This window comes from Uloborus diversus, chromosome 4 (assembly GCF_026930045.1).
Source record: "Uloborus diversus isolate 005 chromosome 4, Udiv.v.3.1, whole genome shotgun sequence".
NCBI classification, from domain to species: Eukaryota; Metazoa; Arthropoda; class Arachnida; order Araneae; family Uloboridae; genus Uloborus; species Uloborus diversus.
This window is the reverse complement of record NC_072734.1, coordinates 50858593-50879312: the sequence shown is the minus strand read 5'-3', so window position 1 is coordinate 50879312 and position 20720 is coordinate 50858593. Positions and strand designations below refer to the sequence as shown.

The 20720-nt window shown below is 32.0% G+C and overlaps 1 protein-coding gene across 1 annotated transcript in view; it reads left to right on the top strand.

Annotated features, from left to right (window-relative positions):
- Positions 1-19541, top strand: part of LOC129220223 (DNA polymerase interacting tetratricopeptide repeat-containing, protein of 47 kDa-like) — a 37204-nt gene extending 17663 nt beyond the window's left edge. The window contains exons 6-11 of the mRNA XM_054854588.1: positions 2955-3011; positions 5559-5645; positions 8867-9045; positions 11772-11859; positions 17269-17348; positions 19426-19541. Coding sequence (XP_054710563.1) covers positions 2955-3011; positions 5559-5645; positions 8867-9045; positions 11772-11859; positions 17269-17348; positions 19426-19525 — 591 coding nt within the window. The 3' untranslated portion in view covers positions 19526-19541. The remainder of the gene's footprint in view (positions 1-2954; positions 3012-5558; positions 5646-8866; positions 9046-11771; positions 11860-17268; positions 17349-19425) is intronic.
- Positions 19542-20720: the final 1179 nt, after the last annotated feature.

Below are 20720 nucleotides of genomic sequence, written 5' to 3'. Positions count from 1 at the left end.
CGCGTAAACACGAACCCTGACATTTCGTCGAGGGTCCCGACTCCCTGCATTCACCCTTGGCTATGCGGCTGCTTGTGGTGAATGTGTTGTTTTATAATTTGTGCAATACGTATTTTTGCGATTTTTAACTATTCAAATTCGACTGCTTCATGTTATCATAAATAAAAATATGGTAAGCACATTTGCATATTATTTACTCGTGCATAATATTTATATATTGTAGACAATAACTTCGTTTTCTTTTTATAGTTCCGTAAAGTAACGACTTGACCATAATTACTCGATTCTCTCTCTCTCTCTCCTCCCCCCCCCCCTTTTCTTCAGCTATGAGTATTAAATTAAAAAAAAAAAAAAAATCGGACTTGAAATTTGTTTTAGATACTAAATTCAATGCCTTTTTAATTATTTACTTTAGAATTACTTATTTTGCAGGAAAAATTTAAATTTCAGTTTTTAAAGTGGAATATCCGCTACATTAATATGCTTTAATTTAGAAATATAACCAGTGTCTTGTAGTCATGTTTTGACAGGCATAGAAGTTTGATTAATTATTCATCAATTATAGATTAGAGCAATATTTATAGCAGCATTAATATAATGTTAGAATAGTTTCTGTTTCAAAAACTCATTAATATATCACATGAGCTACTGAACTCAAAATAACTTCGAGATATGAAGTGAAAACGTGCACTGTATTCCAAAATTAAATATTTACACATTGTTTTTTTAATAAATTAAATTTCAAATGTATTTTTACAACCTATAATTTGTCTACAAAACGTTACTCCAGGGGTTAACTAGATTTCCCTCGAACACCACTGCATTAAGGCGCTCAAAAGACATTTGCACGATGTCGCTGATCAGGCTTGGTGCATGCATGCTCATGCATTTACATCATCACAATTATGTTGTATAAATGTTTGTTACAATGTTTGTGCATAATTTCTATTTAATGGAGTCATACTAAAAATAATTCTATGATGCTATTCTGAAGGTTTGCACAAAGATTAATATCATTATATTTCATATTTTAAGGACATTTTGTTTGGAAGTCAACTCTTCACACTTACATTTTTGTAATTTTGATCTAGTTTAGTAAATTGTATTACTCTCTTTTGCACTGAAATTGAAACACAAAGAAAAAAAGGTCATAGAGCCTTGAAAATCAGTCTCATGGAGTATCAATGATATGCAAATTGCCAAAAAATGAATACAAAACATTTATTTTGATTTGATTATTTTTATTCAATGTCTTGTATGACCATCTAGCGGTGAAATACGGGCATTTACACATCTTGATATGCTGTCGGGGAGACTTTTTAAGGTTTTCATTTGACCATGTAGAATTCTTGCAGGCATGTAAATTATCAAGATTGCTTGTAGATGCTTTGCCTTTAGTATTTGCTCAATGATGTCCCTAATTTACTCTGTGGGTGAAAAGTTGAAAGATATTGATGGCCATAATAACATATTTATAGTTGGGGCAAACCTAACCTGGCAGCATTGTGAAGGCTACGCAGATTCTAAACACATTATTACGAGGTTGCAAGGTTAGCTATGCCCTGTGTATAGTTTAGGCTATTTAGACTAGCACAAGCAACCTTTGGCCTAGCTTCCGCTTGCTAAAAAGTGACTTTAAAAACACATTAGCAAAATGACTACCATTGGTTGTATGATCAAATACAGTAAAAATTTTAACAGGAATTTTTTGTATTGGTATTAATGTAATGGAAATTAACGGGGGACTCAATACTTATTTCGTCAAAAGTATACTTCCTTCTATTGTATGTAATGAGATTATTTATGAATTGTAGTGAGATTTTACTGCATAATGCTTAGTGTATGATAAATGGAGATGAGGTATCTGGCCCGCCCTGTATGATGCTACACCAAACTTTAATTGAAGCTGCAGGCTCAGTTTGAAGTTTTCTTTTAATAGTCTGTTTCTAGTTCTTTTCCATGTGGTCTCCAGACTTCAGACTAATTTTTGACTATTAATATGGCTGACAAAAAAGACCTTGTCACTGAGGATACTTCTCCATCCTAAACTCCACTGGAATCTTTTCTAGCTCCCAGTTGGTCTTTGAGTGTATTGTATGTTCAATCAAACACTAGAATGATTAGCTTGCAAACCTATTTCATAAAACTGGCTTCTGGGCATTTGTGCATATACCATTGGATGCCCTGAATTTGAAATATATTTTTGAATTTCAGTCACAGTTGTGATCACTTTGGTTCAACTTCTGAATGTTTAATGCAAGACCTTTGCAAGACCATTGCTTTCTTGTTCCATTCTGAAACTTAAAACTGTCGTTGTTCTAGCAACCACTGGGATACAATGTTGGACAGTGCTGACATCCAAGCTGGCTAGCAGTATTGGAGCATTGTAATTTTTCAAAGCAGTAAACCAATATCCCTCAGTTCAGATATTCTGGCTTGCCTATTTTGTGACAAGTGGTGACAGCTCGCATGTTTCAGAACTTTGGGCACAGCCTCGGATCTATAAACTTTGGTCCCACCTGCAAAAAAACAGCAGGGCCCTTAACTGCCTACTGGATTTCCACTAAAGGGACCGTTCCCTTTAGTGGCATGCCCCCACACACATTGCAGGGTCTGCAGTTATCTAGATCCAGGACTGGTTAGGCATTATGCAAACATCCTGCAAGTTTTTTCATCAGATTTGGAAGTTTTAATAAGCTATGAAGAATATGTCTTTCGATTAGCCAATTCAACTTCTACAACCCCCTCCATATTTCCTAGGTAATAGTTAGATACGTAAAAAATTAATTATAGCCATATCTTTTATCTATCTAGTAATCTGGTGATCTGCATAATTCTACCATTTTTTAAATGTGGTGTTGCAATTTCAGTGTTGGGGAATGTGTTATGGAATTTATAACTTTTGCTGTACAAAATCATTAATGTCAGTCATGTATTTATTAATGATATTTTAGATTGAAGAGAACAATCAAAGTTTTCTTGAACTGAAGAAAAAAGCTCATGAGAAAAAGGTCAGTTATAATACTTTGTTTTATATTTGCATTTTAAATAATTTATTTTCCAGTAACCATTAATTATTATTTTTCAACAGTGTCACTTGTTCAGGGACTTTTAAATTAATTAAAAAAGTCCTTTTGTCTGCCGTGTTTCTATAATATTATATATTAAACTAAAGAGACATAACAATAATTCAGCTTTTGCTAAATAAATTGTTAAAATGTTATTGTACAGTAAACCCTCATTAATCTGGAACCTATTAAACCATACTTCGCTTAATTCAAGCATCCATTTAAAGTACATACTGTATAAGTAAAAGGTGCGTTAGCTCAATAATATATTTTTTAAAGGCATATTTTGTATTTTTGTAATTTTCTTTTATCTAGTTTTATGTTTCATTCTCTTGAATTCGAAATGCAATTTTTACTGTGTACATCTGCTTGTTTATGTATCTTGACTCTATATGTAGGCTATTTTGTTTAATCCATACTTAAATCAACTATGACAGCCTGGATCCCTAATTAATCTGGATTAATGAGGTTCACTGTGCTATTTTTCTCTTAAAAAATGCCACCCTATGAACTAGCTATGTTGTTAGGAAGAATGCATATTTGTTTCAGCAGCATATTGTTAAAGAAATAATTAAATAAAAATAAAATTGAAGATGGTCAGGTACATTGTATATAAATATATTTAATTTAATGAAAGGTTGCAAAAAGTTTGAACAAATGTTGGGCATTTGCCATTTTCTTCTTGTAACATCAGCAAAACCAAATAATCAAACAAATGGCACAACCTTGAGGGTCAGGGATCTGGACGAAACTCTGGATTTAGGTAAATTCCCACTAGACATGAGCCCAGGTAAAGCAGTTTGACTGCATAGGTCCTAGTTAGACCATGATGGGGGTCCAAAGTTTCTAGGTTAGCTCCAGGACGCAATGAGTTTTCCTTTGAAATTAACGTTTTTTTACTCTTTTCTTGATATTACATGGCAGTATTACCTAACTGAATGCATTCACTGTGTAAAGTAAATTCCAAAGCCCCTACATTGCACTAACAAGAGACGGGACAGATGTTAGGAAAGCAAATATTGTACCGAAATTTCATATTCCAAAGAAAACGCTATTGCAGTTCCGGAGCCAAGCAATCAAATTTAGACCGACCTTGCAGTCGAACTAAAGCCTATGTAGTTAAACTATTTTACCTGAGCTCATGTCTAGTATGAATTGACCTAAATCCAGAAGTTTATCCAAATTCGTGACCCTCAAGTTTTTGCCATCTGAACTACACTGATTTGCATTACTTCAGTACTGCCTTGGCATCTTTATTGGAATATAAAACTTTGGGACAATGTCCACCCTTCCAAGACATTCGACGTCTCTTGTCAGTACAACAAGGGGAGGGGAGGGAGATTTATTCAATGTTGTGCATTTAATTGGCACATATAGCAATGAAAATGCAAGAAAAGAGTAAAGAAAGTTCAATTTCAAAGGATTTTCCATTGCTTTTCTGGACTCAATCAGAAACTTTGACCCCCCGTTGTAGATGAACTAGGGACTATGCAGTCAAACTGTTTTACCTGTATTCATATCTAGTGCGAACTGACCTAAATCCAGAATTTCATCCAGATTTGTGACCCTCAAGATCATGCCGTTTGGTAGTAAGATTATATTGTCGTATGAGCATATTTTTGAGACTGCATTTGCTGGACTATAAAGATGTAGCTCTGATTGCAACACGTCCCAAATGGAACTTTCTGTGAGTTGTCGAGTGGTAGCAAACTTACTATGGCCAGCTTGCTATCTCTAGTAGTAAGAAAATATAACTTATATTTTAACCATGTCTTTTTTTTTTTTTTGAGTATACATTGTCACATAGAATCATATACCTCTTGGAAAACTGCAAATTCAGTTCATCATTTCTTAGAAGCTGAAAAATTTCTTTATATACCAGTCATACTAAGGTTTGTTTTAAGAAAACTTCAAAAAGTTTTGTATGCTAATATATATATATATTTCTTAATTTTTAAAACAAATCTATATTCAATGAAAAGCATTGGGTAAAAGCGATTTCTGTTAGATATCTGACATTTCTTTCTTACTAAAAATACCACTTTTATATTAAGATCTTTAATATAGTTCTCTTTTTCCATTTCAATCTGAGCATTGATACAAAATTAATTCATCGAGTTCGAGCAGCATTTGTACAGTGAGGAAAAAGTGTTGTTAATAAAAATTACTGAGGTTTGAGGTTCTTAGATGAAATTTTTAAAAATATTTTTTATTTTAAAGTTCTAAGATAGGTTATTTTCATAACATGAAATTTTTTGCCTATTTGGTTTTAATGTAATATTTTTCTCCAGGAAAGCTTCGTTCTGGTTAAAAATTGTTATTATTTATTATTCTTACAAATGTATGGTATTTGAATGCCTTGTCTAATTGCAGAATCTTTCTATGTGAAAGGTTCAAAAGCTAAAATTCCTGTGAAATTTTTACTCTGTATACATGTTAAAATAAAAGTGAAATAAAATGTGATGTTTATTTCTTTATTTATTTTTATAGACAACAGCAGAAAGAGATAGAAGAAAAGCTGCAAAGCTTGAATTGAAAAGGAAAAAAGATGCTGAGTTGGTAAAGAAGGCTATCGTGGTAATTATTGTGATATGATTTAAAAATTTTTTTGCCAGTTTTTGTTGGAAGATAATCATAAAAGAATGCTCATCCAGTTTCCCAAGTAGAGCTAATTACTAGGAAACAAAAACCATGTGCATTATTTGAGATTGCTGCATTTTTTGTTTTTGAGTGTTTGTAGGTAGCTGACTAGGTTTTTTTTAAAAACAGACAGCAGGTTTGTTTCTAACTTTTTTTGTGTGTGTGTGTGTGTGTGTGGGGAGGGGGGAGGGTGATTTCAATTTACTGTGTGAAAAACTGAGTTTTACGGAAAACAATATACTGTTTGACCACGGATTGTATGGAATTGGCAAACATCCAGTTAAGGCGATTCCATCTGAACGAGGGGGAAAATAAAAATTTTATGCGCATATTCCGCTCATTTGAATGAGACTCTGCTTAATTTAGAGGCTAACATACATCTGCAAAATTGGACATCCCTGAAAACTAATAGATGCTTCCATTTCTGCGTGTAAACCGGATGTTTGCCTTTCCATACAATCCGTGGTTAGACAGTAGCATCATGCTTGCAGATTTACATCTAATGAAAGAAACATTATATAAAGTATCATTATATTTATATATTAGAGGACCCAACAGAGGTTATTCTGCTCAAACTTTGTAAATTGAAAAATTTCAATAGACTACCAAGTGTTTGAATCGTTTCGTTGGAAAAATTAGTAAAAGGAAAATGTTTTAAGCTGCTTGATGTCAGAATGCATATATTTATTTCAACTTGATTTATCTAATGCCCACTGAGCCATTTTATTAACTGTTTTCTCTGGCATACTTGAAATATCTTCATAGATAATTGTTTATAATCTTCATTTAATTTGTTCCTTCAGCCCTACTCAAAGGATAAAAATCATCTTCAGATATTAAGTGTAATAAACTAACTACCCATCTAGAACGAACGGGAAATTCCTCTGAAATGTTCCCCATGTGAAAAAGAATAAAACAATCAAATGGATATCGCTTTAAAAAATGATAAAAGAAAAAACAGTTCCCTGAATAAGCAAAAATCACTCACCTGGAGGGGGGGGGGGGACAAAAAACTCCCTTTAGTTTATGTTTGTGGTTATTTATTTAGTTTAATTATTTCATTATAAATTTTATGTCCCATATTTAAGAACAAATTTATTTTAGCTCTGCATTTTAATTCTTTTTCCTTTTTTTTAAATTCAAACACCTGCCCCTGTTTATGCAAGAATCATGTCAGCAGCTGATTATTTTTTACTGAAACAAATGTAATATTTGCTTTGCTTTTTGTGTTGTAGTTTATGGTAACATAACAGGATCTGAAAGTGTTAGTGTTTTCAAATGATAAATGGATGCTCTCGGAATTTTTGCAAGACAAAACAAGTCTTAAAAAAAAAAAGATTTTATTGCACCAAAATATGAGGATTTTTTTCCTTTTTTTTGAAGGGGGGGGGGGGAAGGGGGGGGGGAACCTATTGCATTTTATTCTTTTACACATAAAAATTTCATTATTGCATTTTTAAAAGGGGTTTCTTGTATTTGAATTTATTTTCATTTTTTTTTGTAGTAAGTTTCTTTGTTTCCAACAGTTTATTTTTCATTCTGATGATTGTCATATTGTTTCTTTCATTTGTTTTTGCGAATCTATCTTTCATTCCAGCACTTTAACACTTTAAAAATACTGTTAGTTTATTTTTGGGACTTTTTTTTTTGCATCCTAGCATCTTTAACCTTCTTGATTTTGATTTATACTTGATTGAATATAGTTTGTTAATTTTTTGGATCATTTTGTGTTAAAAAGTGTATGTATATATTTTAACTAGTGAATTCTAAATTTTTCTGTTTTTGCACAGACATGTAATATGTTTCTGATTATTTACTTTTTATCAACTTAATATTTCCTCTCTTTTTAAAAATATTATTTCACCTCTTTTATAGTTTTAAATCATTAAAAGTGCCCCCCCCCCTTCCTTACATATTTTTTTAAACTAAATTTACTTAAAATAATTTTAAAAGTCTTATTTTCATTTCAAATTATGTTTTATAGTTATTTTGTCTTTTCATTAGTAGGTGAATACCAAATTACTTTACATTTACCCTCATCCTGAATTTTTCTCCTTCCTTAAGAAAATGTTTTTTCCCCCCAATCTTTGTGTTTTTTCTTTTTTCCGTGTTTTTGTTTCTGCTCAGTTCTATTAGAAATGTTTCATGTTATTCTAAATTATTTTTCTTATTACTCTTTTGGCAATATTAAATTTAAAGAATGCCCTTATGTTTATGTGCTTATTTGAGCAAATTTTTATACCAAATTGTAGAAGTTTTATGTCTTTTACTCCTTAAACAATTTCTCTTCTTTGGCATCGTTTTCGAATTGCAACAGTTGTTTGGTATAGCCCACTAAGATTCTTATGCCAAAAAGAAAAAATACTTTCTCCTTATATAAGTTTATGTTTATATTACAAGGGCTTTATAAACAAGTATATAATCTTATTTTTTATTTCGGGTGAAAACCTGACTGACATGAATCAAACGTACTTGCATGAGTCAGCTTTAAATCTTTTTGCGCATGCTAAAGACCTGTCTGCCGCTCATGAAAAATTAAATAACATGCAAAAACCAGGTTAAGAAATGTGGAAATGTATTTGTATATTTAACTTTAAAGTTGAATGTACAAATACATTTCCATGTTTCTTAACATGGTTTCTGCATGTTATTAAGGTTATAAAAGATAAATATATTTTCTCCTGATAATAAAATTTATCTTAAACTTGATCATTTCCCCTTGACGTGTGTCATCATATTTGTTGTATTTGTATATTATCTTAAATATTATTTGCATATTATGTTATTAACTTTGTCTTTTCTTCTGGAAACGAAATTTACATTAATATTGGTTCCTTATGACGTGTGTATCAAATCGTTTCCTATTCTTTCCTACTTTTTTAAGTTATTTGTTTCCTACTTTTTTGATTTTTGATTCCTTATTTCCTCCTCCCCCCCCCCCAAACCACTTCGGCGTCTGATCGTCTTTAATGCATTAAATTCACTTTTCTTTTGTACCGCAAATTTTTACTCCCTTTAACATGCTTATTTTTATCTTGTGCTTAGATATCCAATAGAATGATCGCAAATTCTTTAAATTAAAAAAAGTTTTATTACATTTTTGTCAGATTGTGTTTTGCGTTTTTGATGTTATTAATAATACTGGTGTCTTTTTTCAGGAAAGGAAGATTTGCATTGCTGAAGGTTATGATTTTGATTTTGCACATATCAAATCAGTGCATCCAGAGTGCAGTTCGACTGTTCATTTAGAAGACGGTAAATTAGTGTGGCCCGTTATGTTGTTTTACCCGGAATACAATTTCACGGAGTATATTGAAAATTTTCATGAAGAATCAAGGTGTGTACTTTGCTTTTATTCTTTGCCATTAGTCATACCTAATAATAGCGAAGTTGTGTGTTGGAAAGTTTTTTTTACAATAAAATATTTTTTATTGCTCATGGTTTTTAGGAAAAAGTTCTGTGTGAGCAATTTAATCATAACAAAAAAAAAAAACTTAATTTTATTAACATCACGATGTCACCACATTTCGAAGAAAAATAAATGACAGAAAAACTTGGAGTAATAATGCAGTAGAATACGTTTATAACTCTGACCTATGAGACACAATTCTCTATAAAATACACAACTTTTCAGAAGTAAGCAATAAGTTTTTCAGTTAAAAAAAAGCATTCTGTTTTTCCTTGCAAGTATAACAGTTCTTTGGTAAATTAAATTTTTAAACAGTTTTCGTCTTTCCATCATAATTCAAAGCTTTTAAATGGTAATTAGTATTTACAGTACCAGATTGTTCTTGAAAATGCTGCTGTTATGCAAACCATGAAGCTAGCAAAAGTGTGCAATGATGCACTTTCTTTTGATTATGAAAGATATTTATTTATGAATAATAATATATATAGTGTATATCTATATCAAATTGCATAATTTGAGCTATAATACTCATTGCAATAAAAACTTATTTTAATATGCAAATATATTGATATATTTTGAATATTTTTTCCTAAATTTAAAAATAATCCATATGATGCTAAAACCTAACACAAAACTTCTAGTCCCAAGTTGTGCATTATAATTGTCTTATATGGTAATAATAAGAGAAAAATAATTATTGAAATATTCATCAGATGTTTGGCTCTTCTTGAGTCTTTGAAGTCTGCATATCACTTTGCCTAAATGATTCCTTTCAATTATGTCTCTGTATGAGTTTTTAATGGTATGAAAGCATTCAATAGAAATTTAAAAGATGTTTGCAATGGCCCAATTATGTTCAGTCTTAAAAAATTCCTCTGAAAAGGGAAGCATCTACTCACAACTCTTTAATAAGTGAAAAATGTATTTTATGAAAAGATAATCCCTATTACACCAGAGAAGATCGTTTTCTGGGGGACTGTTACTACTCTCACTATTCTCCATTCTTTCATGTACTTCTTTAAAAACAATTAAATAAAAACAAAAAAAACTTTGATTTATCTTTTCCAGGATAAAAAAAAAAAAAAAAGCACAAAGAACTGATTTTTAGACCATGAGTAAAGCTTTAGGTTCTGATTTCTTCGGTCTTTTCAGCAAAACTCCTTCTCCTGTCTTGAATGAAAAAAATCAGTCTAATAAGAAATGAAAAAAAAAGAAAAAAAAATAATTTGAATTTTGACATCTGGAATTCAAATTATGTTTTTCGCAATCACGAGTGTGTGTGTATGTAGGCATGTGTGTTTGTGTCTGTGTGCAGGTATGAGTGTGTGGGTAGTTGTGTGTATGAGTGTTTGTGGTAGGGGGGAATGTGTATGTGTGTGTAGGCATATGTTTTGGGGCTGTGTGCAGGCATGAGTGTGTGGGTAGTTGTGTGTAGGTGTGTATGTGTAGGTGTCTATGTATGCGTGTAGGTGTCTGTATGTATCCATGTATGTATGTGTGTGTATGTGCTTGTTTGTACGTGCATGTATGTATGCATGTAAGTGTGGGATATTGACGCAACCTGGAGATGGCTTTTGCTAGATGAGCAGCATCGTGAGGAGCTGGTCGACGCTGATGCTGCAGAGGGTGCTGGTGGGAAAATAAAATCATAGCACATCAAAACAGTCAAATAAAAGCAATAAGCAATCGTGATTGCTCAAAAAAAAAAAAAAAAAAAAAAAAAAAACGCTTTAAAGGCAAGTGATGATGATTGTTTACCTTCTTTAAAAGTGTTTTTACCTTTTTTTTTAAGCAGGGTAGTTAAATTGAACTGACAGTATTCATAGGCTCATAGCTTGGATTCCACTGAATAGAATGTAATGAAACTTAAAATATGCAAATCAATATGCAAATGAGATTATCGCAAAAAAAAAGGGGTTTGAAATTTCTCCACTTCAAGGCATTTAAACAAGGTACAAAGGGAAAATCGTTCACAAATCAAAGAAAAACTAAATGTTTTATTTATTTTTATACTTGTGAGATCAATGTACATGCCTTGTGGGTTAACAATATGCTAAAAGGGCATCACTGCATTTTTAAGTTTCTCACCTGCGTTACTTACTAACTGCCGTACTTTGGGGTCACAGAGTGTTCCTGAGGCAATGCTTTCATTAGGCAATGCTCTATTGCAAAGAGATGTCTGTAAAATTTCAATGCTTTTGATTTATACTTCAAACATGTTTGATTTATATCTTAAATAACTTATTCACTGAGACCCACCTTAAAATTCAAGTGTAGTTGGCAGCACAGTGATCATGGGCTTTTGCCCAACATCAATGAAAAGGCTAAAATTGCACCAAGCATCAAGCGCGTCCGTAGCATGATACGACTATCGACCGCCGCACCCAGCCGTGCGGGGGGCTCGCTACGCGGGCCCCCCGGGCGGTGGAACCTAAGGCCTACGGCTAAGAGGTGGGGTGTGTGCGGAGAAAAGTACTGAAATGGTTTATTAAGCTGTAAGCTGTCGAATTAATTTGAATCTATCTATACACCATGTATTAGTTTAAAATTGATAGTTCTTTTATTCAGGTCATGCCTTATTTATTCTTCGTAGATTGCACATATTTGTCATAATATTTTGTAAAATCCTTTTACTGAACATATTTCTTTTTCAGTCTCTATGAAGAATTTGGAGAAATGCTGAAAAACTGTGGGCGACCCGATTGGGATAAAGATAAAAAATACCTCCCAGGAAATTTAAACGTAAGAAAATTATTTCATACCATTTTAATATATATATATTTTTTTGTTCCCATTTAGTTTGCTGTAGCAAAAAATATTTGCAAGGTTTTCTTAATTAATTGTGAAATGTATCCTTTTTTAATGATGCTATTTTAAAAATTCAGATTAATTTGCACAATAAATAACTTATAGCTTTTATCTAATTTGAACTGCATCAAACCTTTTGTATAATATTCTGTGATGTTTATGTATTATTATTTGCTATGATTTTTTGGTGAAATTTGATTTGGACGTTCAGTTTAAAAGTACTATTTTTTTTAGTATTTTTCTTTGAATAAGGAGAGTGCTCTATGACTGAGATGTAGGTTTAAGTTTACATAAAAGGAATTTGTAATGAAACCAGTGATATTCCCATAATTTTTTCTGAGGGTATACTCCCAGTAATTTGTTATGCACAATATGTGTATGCGATCATTACATAATATGTCATTATATGAAAAATTTTGAAGCTTGAGGGTATATGCAATATGTCTAAAAGATGTTTGAGAGTATACGGCGCCCATGGAGTATTCCCAATGAGAGCACCACTGAATGAAACAATATTTGCAGAATAAGATCCATACCTGATGGTTGAAAATTTCTTCTACTTTTGATTATTGATAAATATTTTTGCCTCATCAAGAAGACATTGCTACTTTTATGCTTTTGTCATTGATTTACTTTTGAAAAAAAAATAAATAAAATAAAAATCTTTAGTACAGGGGTTTTCAAACTTTTCCGACTCGTGGCACCCTTTGAAGAATTAGAATTTTCCTACAGCACCCTTATTTTTTGAAACAAGTCCAAAAGTGCGCCAAATAAGGCTACCCCAACATTCAAAGCTAATTTCTCGCTCCTTTATAATTGAATAGCTGAGGCCTTTACATATTCATCAGATGACTCATAAAAACTAAGAAAAAGATAAAACAAAGTAAACATTTAAGTTTTAGTTATGTTTTTCAGCAGTTTTAGCAAAGAAAAGAGATATGACCTTATTACATACATGAACCTTTATAAAGAAACTCTGAGCAAAGATTGTCTTCAAATCTGTGTGAAGTAAACGCTAAAACTTACAGTCAAAGTAACACAAATTGAAAGTCTTTAATCTCAATATATATTAGACTGCATTTGATAACATCAAAAACATTACCAAAAATTTCATGTTTACCTCGATGAATTCTTCTTGGTGACCGATGAAGTCACAATCTAACGAATTTTTACTATTCTACATAAGAGGGGGGGGGGGGGGGCTTATTGGTCTGTATGACTTTATTTTGCAAACCCATCCAAATTTGATACTTCACAACACTCCTAGCCTCTTTCTTTGGCACCTCATGGTACCGTAGCACCCAGTTTGAGTGCCCCTGCTTTAGTATAAATATATTAAAGTTTTTTCTGATTAAGTGCAATTTATATCTATAACAGGGCCATATACGGGGGGGGGGGGGGGGTCTTAGGGTTCAACCCCCCCCACAAGGGTTCGATGTGACACTTAAAATGTTCCTTTATATTTAAAAGTTTCCAAAAATTATTGTTCCAAAACTTAAATGTCTTTCATTTGTATATTAATTGTGTAAAATCCTTTCGTAATAGATAACCCGACAACTTGAACATAAGTACAAATAGCGCAAAGCTTCCGCATGAAAGTTTAAAAACCCTCCCTGAGATTATTTTCTGGTTAGGGCTGGTTTTGATATATTATATTAAGATCTGTTGTGTGTGTGTGCGTGTATGTCTGTAACCCTATCTAATCTAAACTACCAATGTCTATCTGGTCAACTCTTCAGTACAGGACATCCAAGAGGAGGCATTCTGCTCTGTCTCACCCCTCTAAACTTTAATAGGCTGGAGATATATGATTGGATAGAAAATAGCATTGAATTATCAATTGTCACCCTGTATAGGCAACAAATGGAGGTTTGCGAGTGAAACAAGCAGGGTGATAATACTTACGTGATGTTCCCATAGGGCAGCGTTTCTTAATTTCTTTGATCAGTGGAACCTTTTTAAATTCTCACTTTTTTTGTGGAACCCTTAGTTTTTTGTCAATAGTTTGCAGTGGCGTAGCCAAGATTCTGTTTGAGAGGGAGCCCAGGTTCTTTTTTCAAAGAAATTATCACATTAACTATTTGTTGTTAAATTGATAATTAAATAGACTTCATTGTAGACCATGGTAATTATTGCTAATTGTTAATTATTATTTATTATTATAATACACCAAAACACTCCAACTTGCATAGGCGACTAGTGCCCCAAAAAGGTGTGGAGTCAAAGGAAGTGCAGGGGGGGGGGGGGTGAGCAGGTTTGGTGGACGACACACCCTTAAAGCTAAATTTTTCTTAAAAAATTGAACAATTGAATTTTTATCTCATTATTAATGACTTGACCTTCCAAAAATTCGAGAAACGGGCTCAAAAATCGGGACCAGATGGCCACAGAAAAGATTCCCACCTACCCCAAAATCAAAGTTCCATTCTAATTTTTACGGAATAATAACATGAAAAAAGCATAAAATAAACACTTATTAAGTCAGTTCTTTCTTTAAACACATAGATCATCACTATCATTTTTCATTCGACCCTTAGTTTTGAACTTAGAAAAGTGGAGGGTTAAAGCCTCTTTATTGTTGAAAGTGAGAGGGAATTTGCGCCCCTTGGCCCTTCGTAAGAGCCGCCTATGCGTATTTGCGATTCTGAGTATTTTTAAAAGGAATAAATAACCTCAGAATTTATGTATGAGTTATATGAATAAAATATTTTCTTAATTAAAAGAATATACTGATGTGTTTTACCTACAATAGTGTTATTAGTTCACTAAAAATTATGAAGAAGTTTTTAAAACTTAGAAACTAAAATGTCTCTTATTTTACAACAATTTTTAAAGTTATTTATAAATCAGAGACTTTGATGTCACTGTATGTTGACTTAAATTAGTCCTTACTCGTTAAATGTTAAAACTGTGCCTTTAACTGCTGCCATAGATACTGGGAGAGTGGCTAGTATTAATATTAGAATATTTGAAATTTACGTCAAAAATCTTAATTTTTGGCAATATTTGGTAATGATGCAGGAAAGGGAATTTGGGTGTCTTTCCATAAGTTTTTCAACATTGAAGTCACTTTTAACTATCTTTGGTGATATTAGGGGGTCAGTAGCTTCTTTTTTTTTCGAAATTGAAGTGTTTAAAAGTGAGAAAGAGATGCTTTATGACTGATCTTGGAAAAATTTTGAAGTTGAATCTTAAAGGCACAATTTCAGGTGACAAATAAAATTATTCCTCTAGTGGCTAGCCCTGCTGGATAAAAGCTCAGATTAGTATACGAAAGTAAAAGTAAATTTATTTTTAATTTTGGGAAAGCGTTTTTATCGATTTTTTAAGTGTCAAATTTGAAAGATGTGATATGAAAACATGCAAGTGTCATGGAACCCCTGAGAGAGCTTCGTGGAACCCTGGGGTTCCGCGGAACACAATTTAAGAAACGCTGCCATAGGGTACACCGATATATGCTGTATACTCTTAAACATTTTTTTTTGACATAAAGCGTATACCCTCAAACTTCATAGATTTGTATCTCTCCAATTTTGATGCTAATTATACTTTTGTGTAACATGGCACCATGTTTGGGGGGACGATTTCAGCGCCGTTTATCATTTTTCTTGTTCGTTCAGTTTGCGTTGCTTTTTTATTTGTTCTTTTTTAAAGATGAGTAAACATTATTTCCAAACATTTAAAGCAAGCTATACGAGTAAGTTTTAGAAAACGAAAGTAAGTTCAATTTATAGAAAATTCAAAACTTTTTTTAAATATTTTAATGTAAAGAATGTAGGCTAATGATTAAAAAGTGTCCTGTTTAATTTTACTTTGCGTAGAAAATCTTTTGGATTAGGAAAAAAAATCTTCCGAATTTTTTTTTCTCGGAGGTTGACATGTATGCTATGTATAGTGCTAATCTATGAAAATGAAGGGTGTACACTGTTAAATATTAGTTCAAGAGTTATAGTTCAATATTAGTTCAAGAATCAACTTCAATTTAGAAGTTTTTAAAAAAAAATTCAAATAGCAGGCTACAATAGGGTCATTTCCAATATTTTAAAAGTATTTTTTTCTGAAAGAACATGCTAAAAAACATAGGATCTAACCATTTTTTAAATAATTTAAATTTAATGTTTTAAAAAAATTACTTAAATCGGTGATCTTTCATTGTTTATATTTCTTGCCGATGACATCACAAATGATGAAATGCCATTCTGTGTTGCCATTCTCAGAGCAAAATATTTAATTCGCATCTTTACTCACTTGTATTGGCAATGATATGATTGATAGCAAGCATAGAGCGCAATTTTAATTCGCTTCTTGATTATCATAACGTGGAAACGCAGTACAATGATGCGCCAAAAAGCATCATTTGTGAAGTCATCTAGATCACGTCTTGTTTGAAAGACTTAAAAAATTAATTCAAAAATAACTGTTGGGAAAATGAAAGAATTTTCTGGGTCCATGTTATTTTTTTGGCTTATTCTATCAATTTCAGTGACTGAAAGTACTACTTTTGACTAAAGGAAACAACCCCATTAAGACAAAATAAGAAAACAACAATAGAAATAAAAACAAAAACCTAGAAGGTCACAACATAACTTATTTAGCCCAGATGGGCCCTGGCCTCCCAGTAACGACCGTGCAGAGTCAAGGATACAAGTGCAGAACAGACAGGAAGATGAGCTGAGTCCATGTCCCTATCAAGATCACAGAGCATGCATTCGATTAAGAAGTTGAAATACAAAATCTTCAAGTTCAAAATTCATTTATTCGATGCTAAATTTCTGCACAAGGACACTAAGACATGCTTGAAAATTACTGAGCTGAATTCAAACATTACAAGAATTGACTGCACAGTAACATGAGATTTTATAGTTACATAAGAAGATTCTAGTCCCAAATTAATTTGCATAATTAATTCTAACACACTGTGCCGTACAAATTGCAAAAATACAGTACTGGATATGTGGGTTTTTGTGTTAGGATGTTTCTTTTTAAATTGAGGAGGTCGTAAATAGTCTTATCTGTCCTTACATATGTCCATGGTCATGAGTTTTTACATTTATATACATATAACCCACTGTATTAGTCTTGAAAATAAATGTAAAAGCAAAGGTTTCCAGGGATAATATCCATAACCCCACTTTTTTTGCCCCCAAGTTGGAATATATTTCATACTAATTGAAATATACAAATATATGCTTTACTACAGTAAGCCAGATTTGAATTTTTGCACAAAAACTTACTGTTTAGTTTAAGTTTGATGTTTTCCATGCATGTTTTATCTACACAGTTAATTCTTATATTAAACAGTTTTGAAATATTATTTTAAAAACTGATTCTTTTTTTACTTAGGTGTACTTCAGCCATGGGAATGATTGCATGGTAGCCTTTGATGAAAGGAAACCCCTTAAATCAGCTTTGTCCCATCCTAAGTAAGGTTTTTGAATGAAGTTCACACAAGTTTCAGGCATGAGATCTTTTCTGGGATCCACTATTTTCCGTTTATTTGACTTTCCTTGTTTTCCAGAAAATTTTCCTTTTCTGATTTTTTTCTCGAGATTTTTTTCAGTGTTTGATCTGAAATTACTAATCCTCTTTTAGCATTCTCATGTTAAAAGAGCATTCTTAATGAGTAAAGTTATTCAGACAGAAATCAAATTATGAAAAAAAAAAAAAAAAAAAAGCTTGACTCAGGGATGTCTTTATGGTTGCTCACTTTTTTGGGCTTTTTTTTGTATTGGTCTTTTTTTATCTCTAGTTTTTGTATGGTTTTTCCTCTGCTATTTTTTGATTGTCAGTTTTTGATTTTTGAGTGTTTCTGTCTCTGTTCTATTTTTAGCATCTATGTGTTGAAATGCACAATCTCTTTACATCTTTAATAAGAATTGAAAATTTTGTTTTTAGAGCGTTCTGCAAACATTCTTTAAGTGTAGACAAATAGTTTTTAACTTTTTTTTCATTCAACTCTAAATTTTCTAGTCTTTTATGTGTCTAGTAAGTAAATAGCAATTCTTGTCCTTAAACAAAAAATAATACCTGTCAACTAAAAATAAATATAGTGAGACTTAAGTAACTCGACAAATGGATAACTCCACATTTACTTTTCTTATAGTTGGTTCAATGCTAATTTCAATGGGTGAAAACTCTAACTTGACATACATTTGCAGGAACCTGTATATGTAGATAGCCAACTGCTATTCTGCTCCAATTTTTGCAACCAACATTCATATTGACCTTTTCTCAGAATTTTACGCTGCAGTTTCTTGGTTTGTCAATCCTTTTCTGGAAAGCTCTTTTAGAGAATTTCATTTTTTATCCAGTGGAGTCAGCCACCACCTCTGTGCTGTTAATGCAATTGTAAATGGCTAGAAAAGGTAGGATAAATGTACCTAGGGGACTTCTTTAGAGAAAGAAGGTACCATGACATGTTTTTGAAGAACTTTTTGTCCTTAACAGACCTGACTGACCAGAAGCTTTATCTCTTTTTAAAATTTATGGATTTATTCCTCATGTGGTATTCAAATAATGTTAGGGATACTAAGTACTTAAAAATAAAGAATTCATTTACTGGGATTAATTTTTATATTGTGAATGCTAAGCATTAGTAAATAAATGATGCAGAAACTTTCTAGAAAATCAAATTGTGGAACCGCAGAAAGTCGACATGTTTTCATGTTCCCTTGGTGTGTTGTATTATTGAGGTTCCACTGTATCAAGCAAAGACAAATTTGTACTAATATTTTCAAACTATAGACAAGAGACTTTTCTCCTGCTTACTAGTGGTGGTGGTGCCCGCCACTCCTACAAATATTTTAGAGGATACTCGAGCACCACAGCACCTCACAGTCAACGCCCCATTTCACAAAAAAAAAAATGTATGTTTTGTCCCATGTGTGACAGATCATGTCTTCAATTAAAAATAATAATTTAATAGGGAAATGAAAATAATGTTGGTACTTAAGAAATCGCAAACATAAGTGTGACTTTTTTTTTCATTTTGCAAAATGAAAATTATTAAAAAAAAAGGTTGCATTTGTGGGTAGTTAAAAACATATATATTTTGATGTGTTGTGTAGAATTTTTTTAATGTGAAAAAGATGAAAAGTTGTGAAATTTTTTTGCAAACAGCTGAGTTTCCCCCCCCCCCTTTTTATTAAATTAACAAATATATTAAGCTTTACTTGGTATTAAAGAACTGTTACAAAAAAGTTTCAATGTTAAGAATATGATAAATAATTATTGTAATAATTATACATAAGTAGAAAACAATGAAAAATAATCAAAAATTTGTTAAAAATGTAATTTAGGATATTATTATTATGGTGTTTATTAGAATAATGTATTTTTTATTTATGTGGATGAGCAAACATCTCTGAGGTCCCGCCATAGCACCGGTTGAGAAATGCTGTTCTGAAGCATAACTGTTTCTTTTTTCGTTACGTAGTTTTACTGTTTGTCATAATTTCTCTATATTATTGAATTGTAATATAATTTTCTTTTTACTTTTAGGTTCAAAGTTCACAGTGCAACTCCATCTTTTTTTATAACAGCGGCAAATTCAGAGTTTGATCATGTATTTCGAAATCAATACAATTTACCAAACAAATAAATCTTATTTTAATTAAGATGTTCCAATTCTCATTTATTTAACGTCACAGCGCCAATGAGTTCTCGACAGACAACTTTAATTTTTTTTTGGCTATGAATCATTAATACTTCATAGGCCTACTGGTAAATCAGGCCCTGGTCATGACCCCATGACTCCCTCTCTAGATCTGAGCTTGCAGTAGGGTAGCTAGTCACTGGTAATTCTGCTATTCTTCCTTCTGGGATATATTCGCAAAATCAATACCAAAGTTGCCTGAAAAGTTTGATTATTGTTTATGGTTAAACTACAGTTGTGGTAGGGAGAGATGAACTGGAAGGGGAAATAGACCATTTCATTTTGTAATAGGTACAATCTGCGAGAATGTGCAAGCAGTAAAAAGTTTGCTGCTTGGAATTGAGTAATCTCTTTTCGTTTCCAGTTCATCCACCATCTCTCCGTGGCACAAATATTCCTATTTGGCATGAGCGGTTGACTTACCGTACATCTACAAGAACACTCAATTCAAAAACAGAAATTTTTAAGTGAGGGAAAAGAAATGAATTTCGTAAAAGCAATTAGATGATACAGTCAACAATATGTTAGTAATGAACATGTAGTTTTTGCTCACATGCATTCATGACGTTACTTAAGTTAATGTTTCTCTTAAATTCAAATCGTGGAGATTTGGTTCTTTATGGCATGTACCACATATCAAGAGAACATAAAAAACACACTGTAAAAAATATGTATTTCATTTATGATGTAAAGATTAATAACAGTTTGCCTCACTTTTGTATTTTATGAAGTTTTTTGTACCATTTCAAAAAATTTGATGACAAGGGAAAAAAATCTTATGTATCTTTATTAAACTAGCAGTTTCAGATATTAGACAAGCTAAGATTAAGGACAATTACTATGATTCTTTTTTTGTTTTCGCTGGTGCTTAAGACACATTTTTGTTCAGAAAATTTTTGTTTTTAAATATTTGAAATAAGTTCACTTCTATATAAATATACAGATCATTTACTAGACGTTTAAACATTTGTTTCCGAGATCTTAAAAAAAATATATATATGGTGTGTGATTATGGTTTTTATCAGATAAAATTGCTTTCAGCAGCATACTAATAAGTATGTACATAGAATACGAAAATGGGTACTGGAAATAGAAATTTTGCAAAATCTGTGAATCGTTAATATTATTTCCTTTCAGGGCC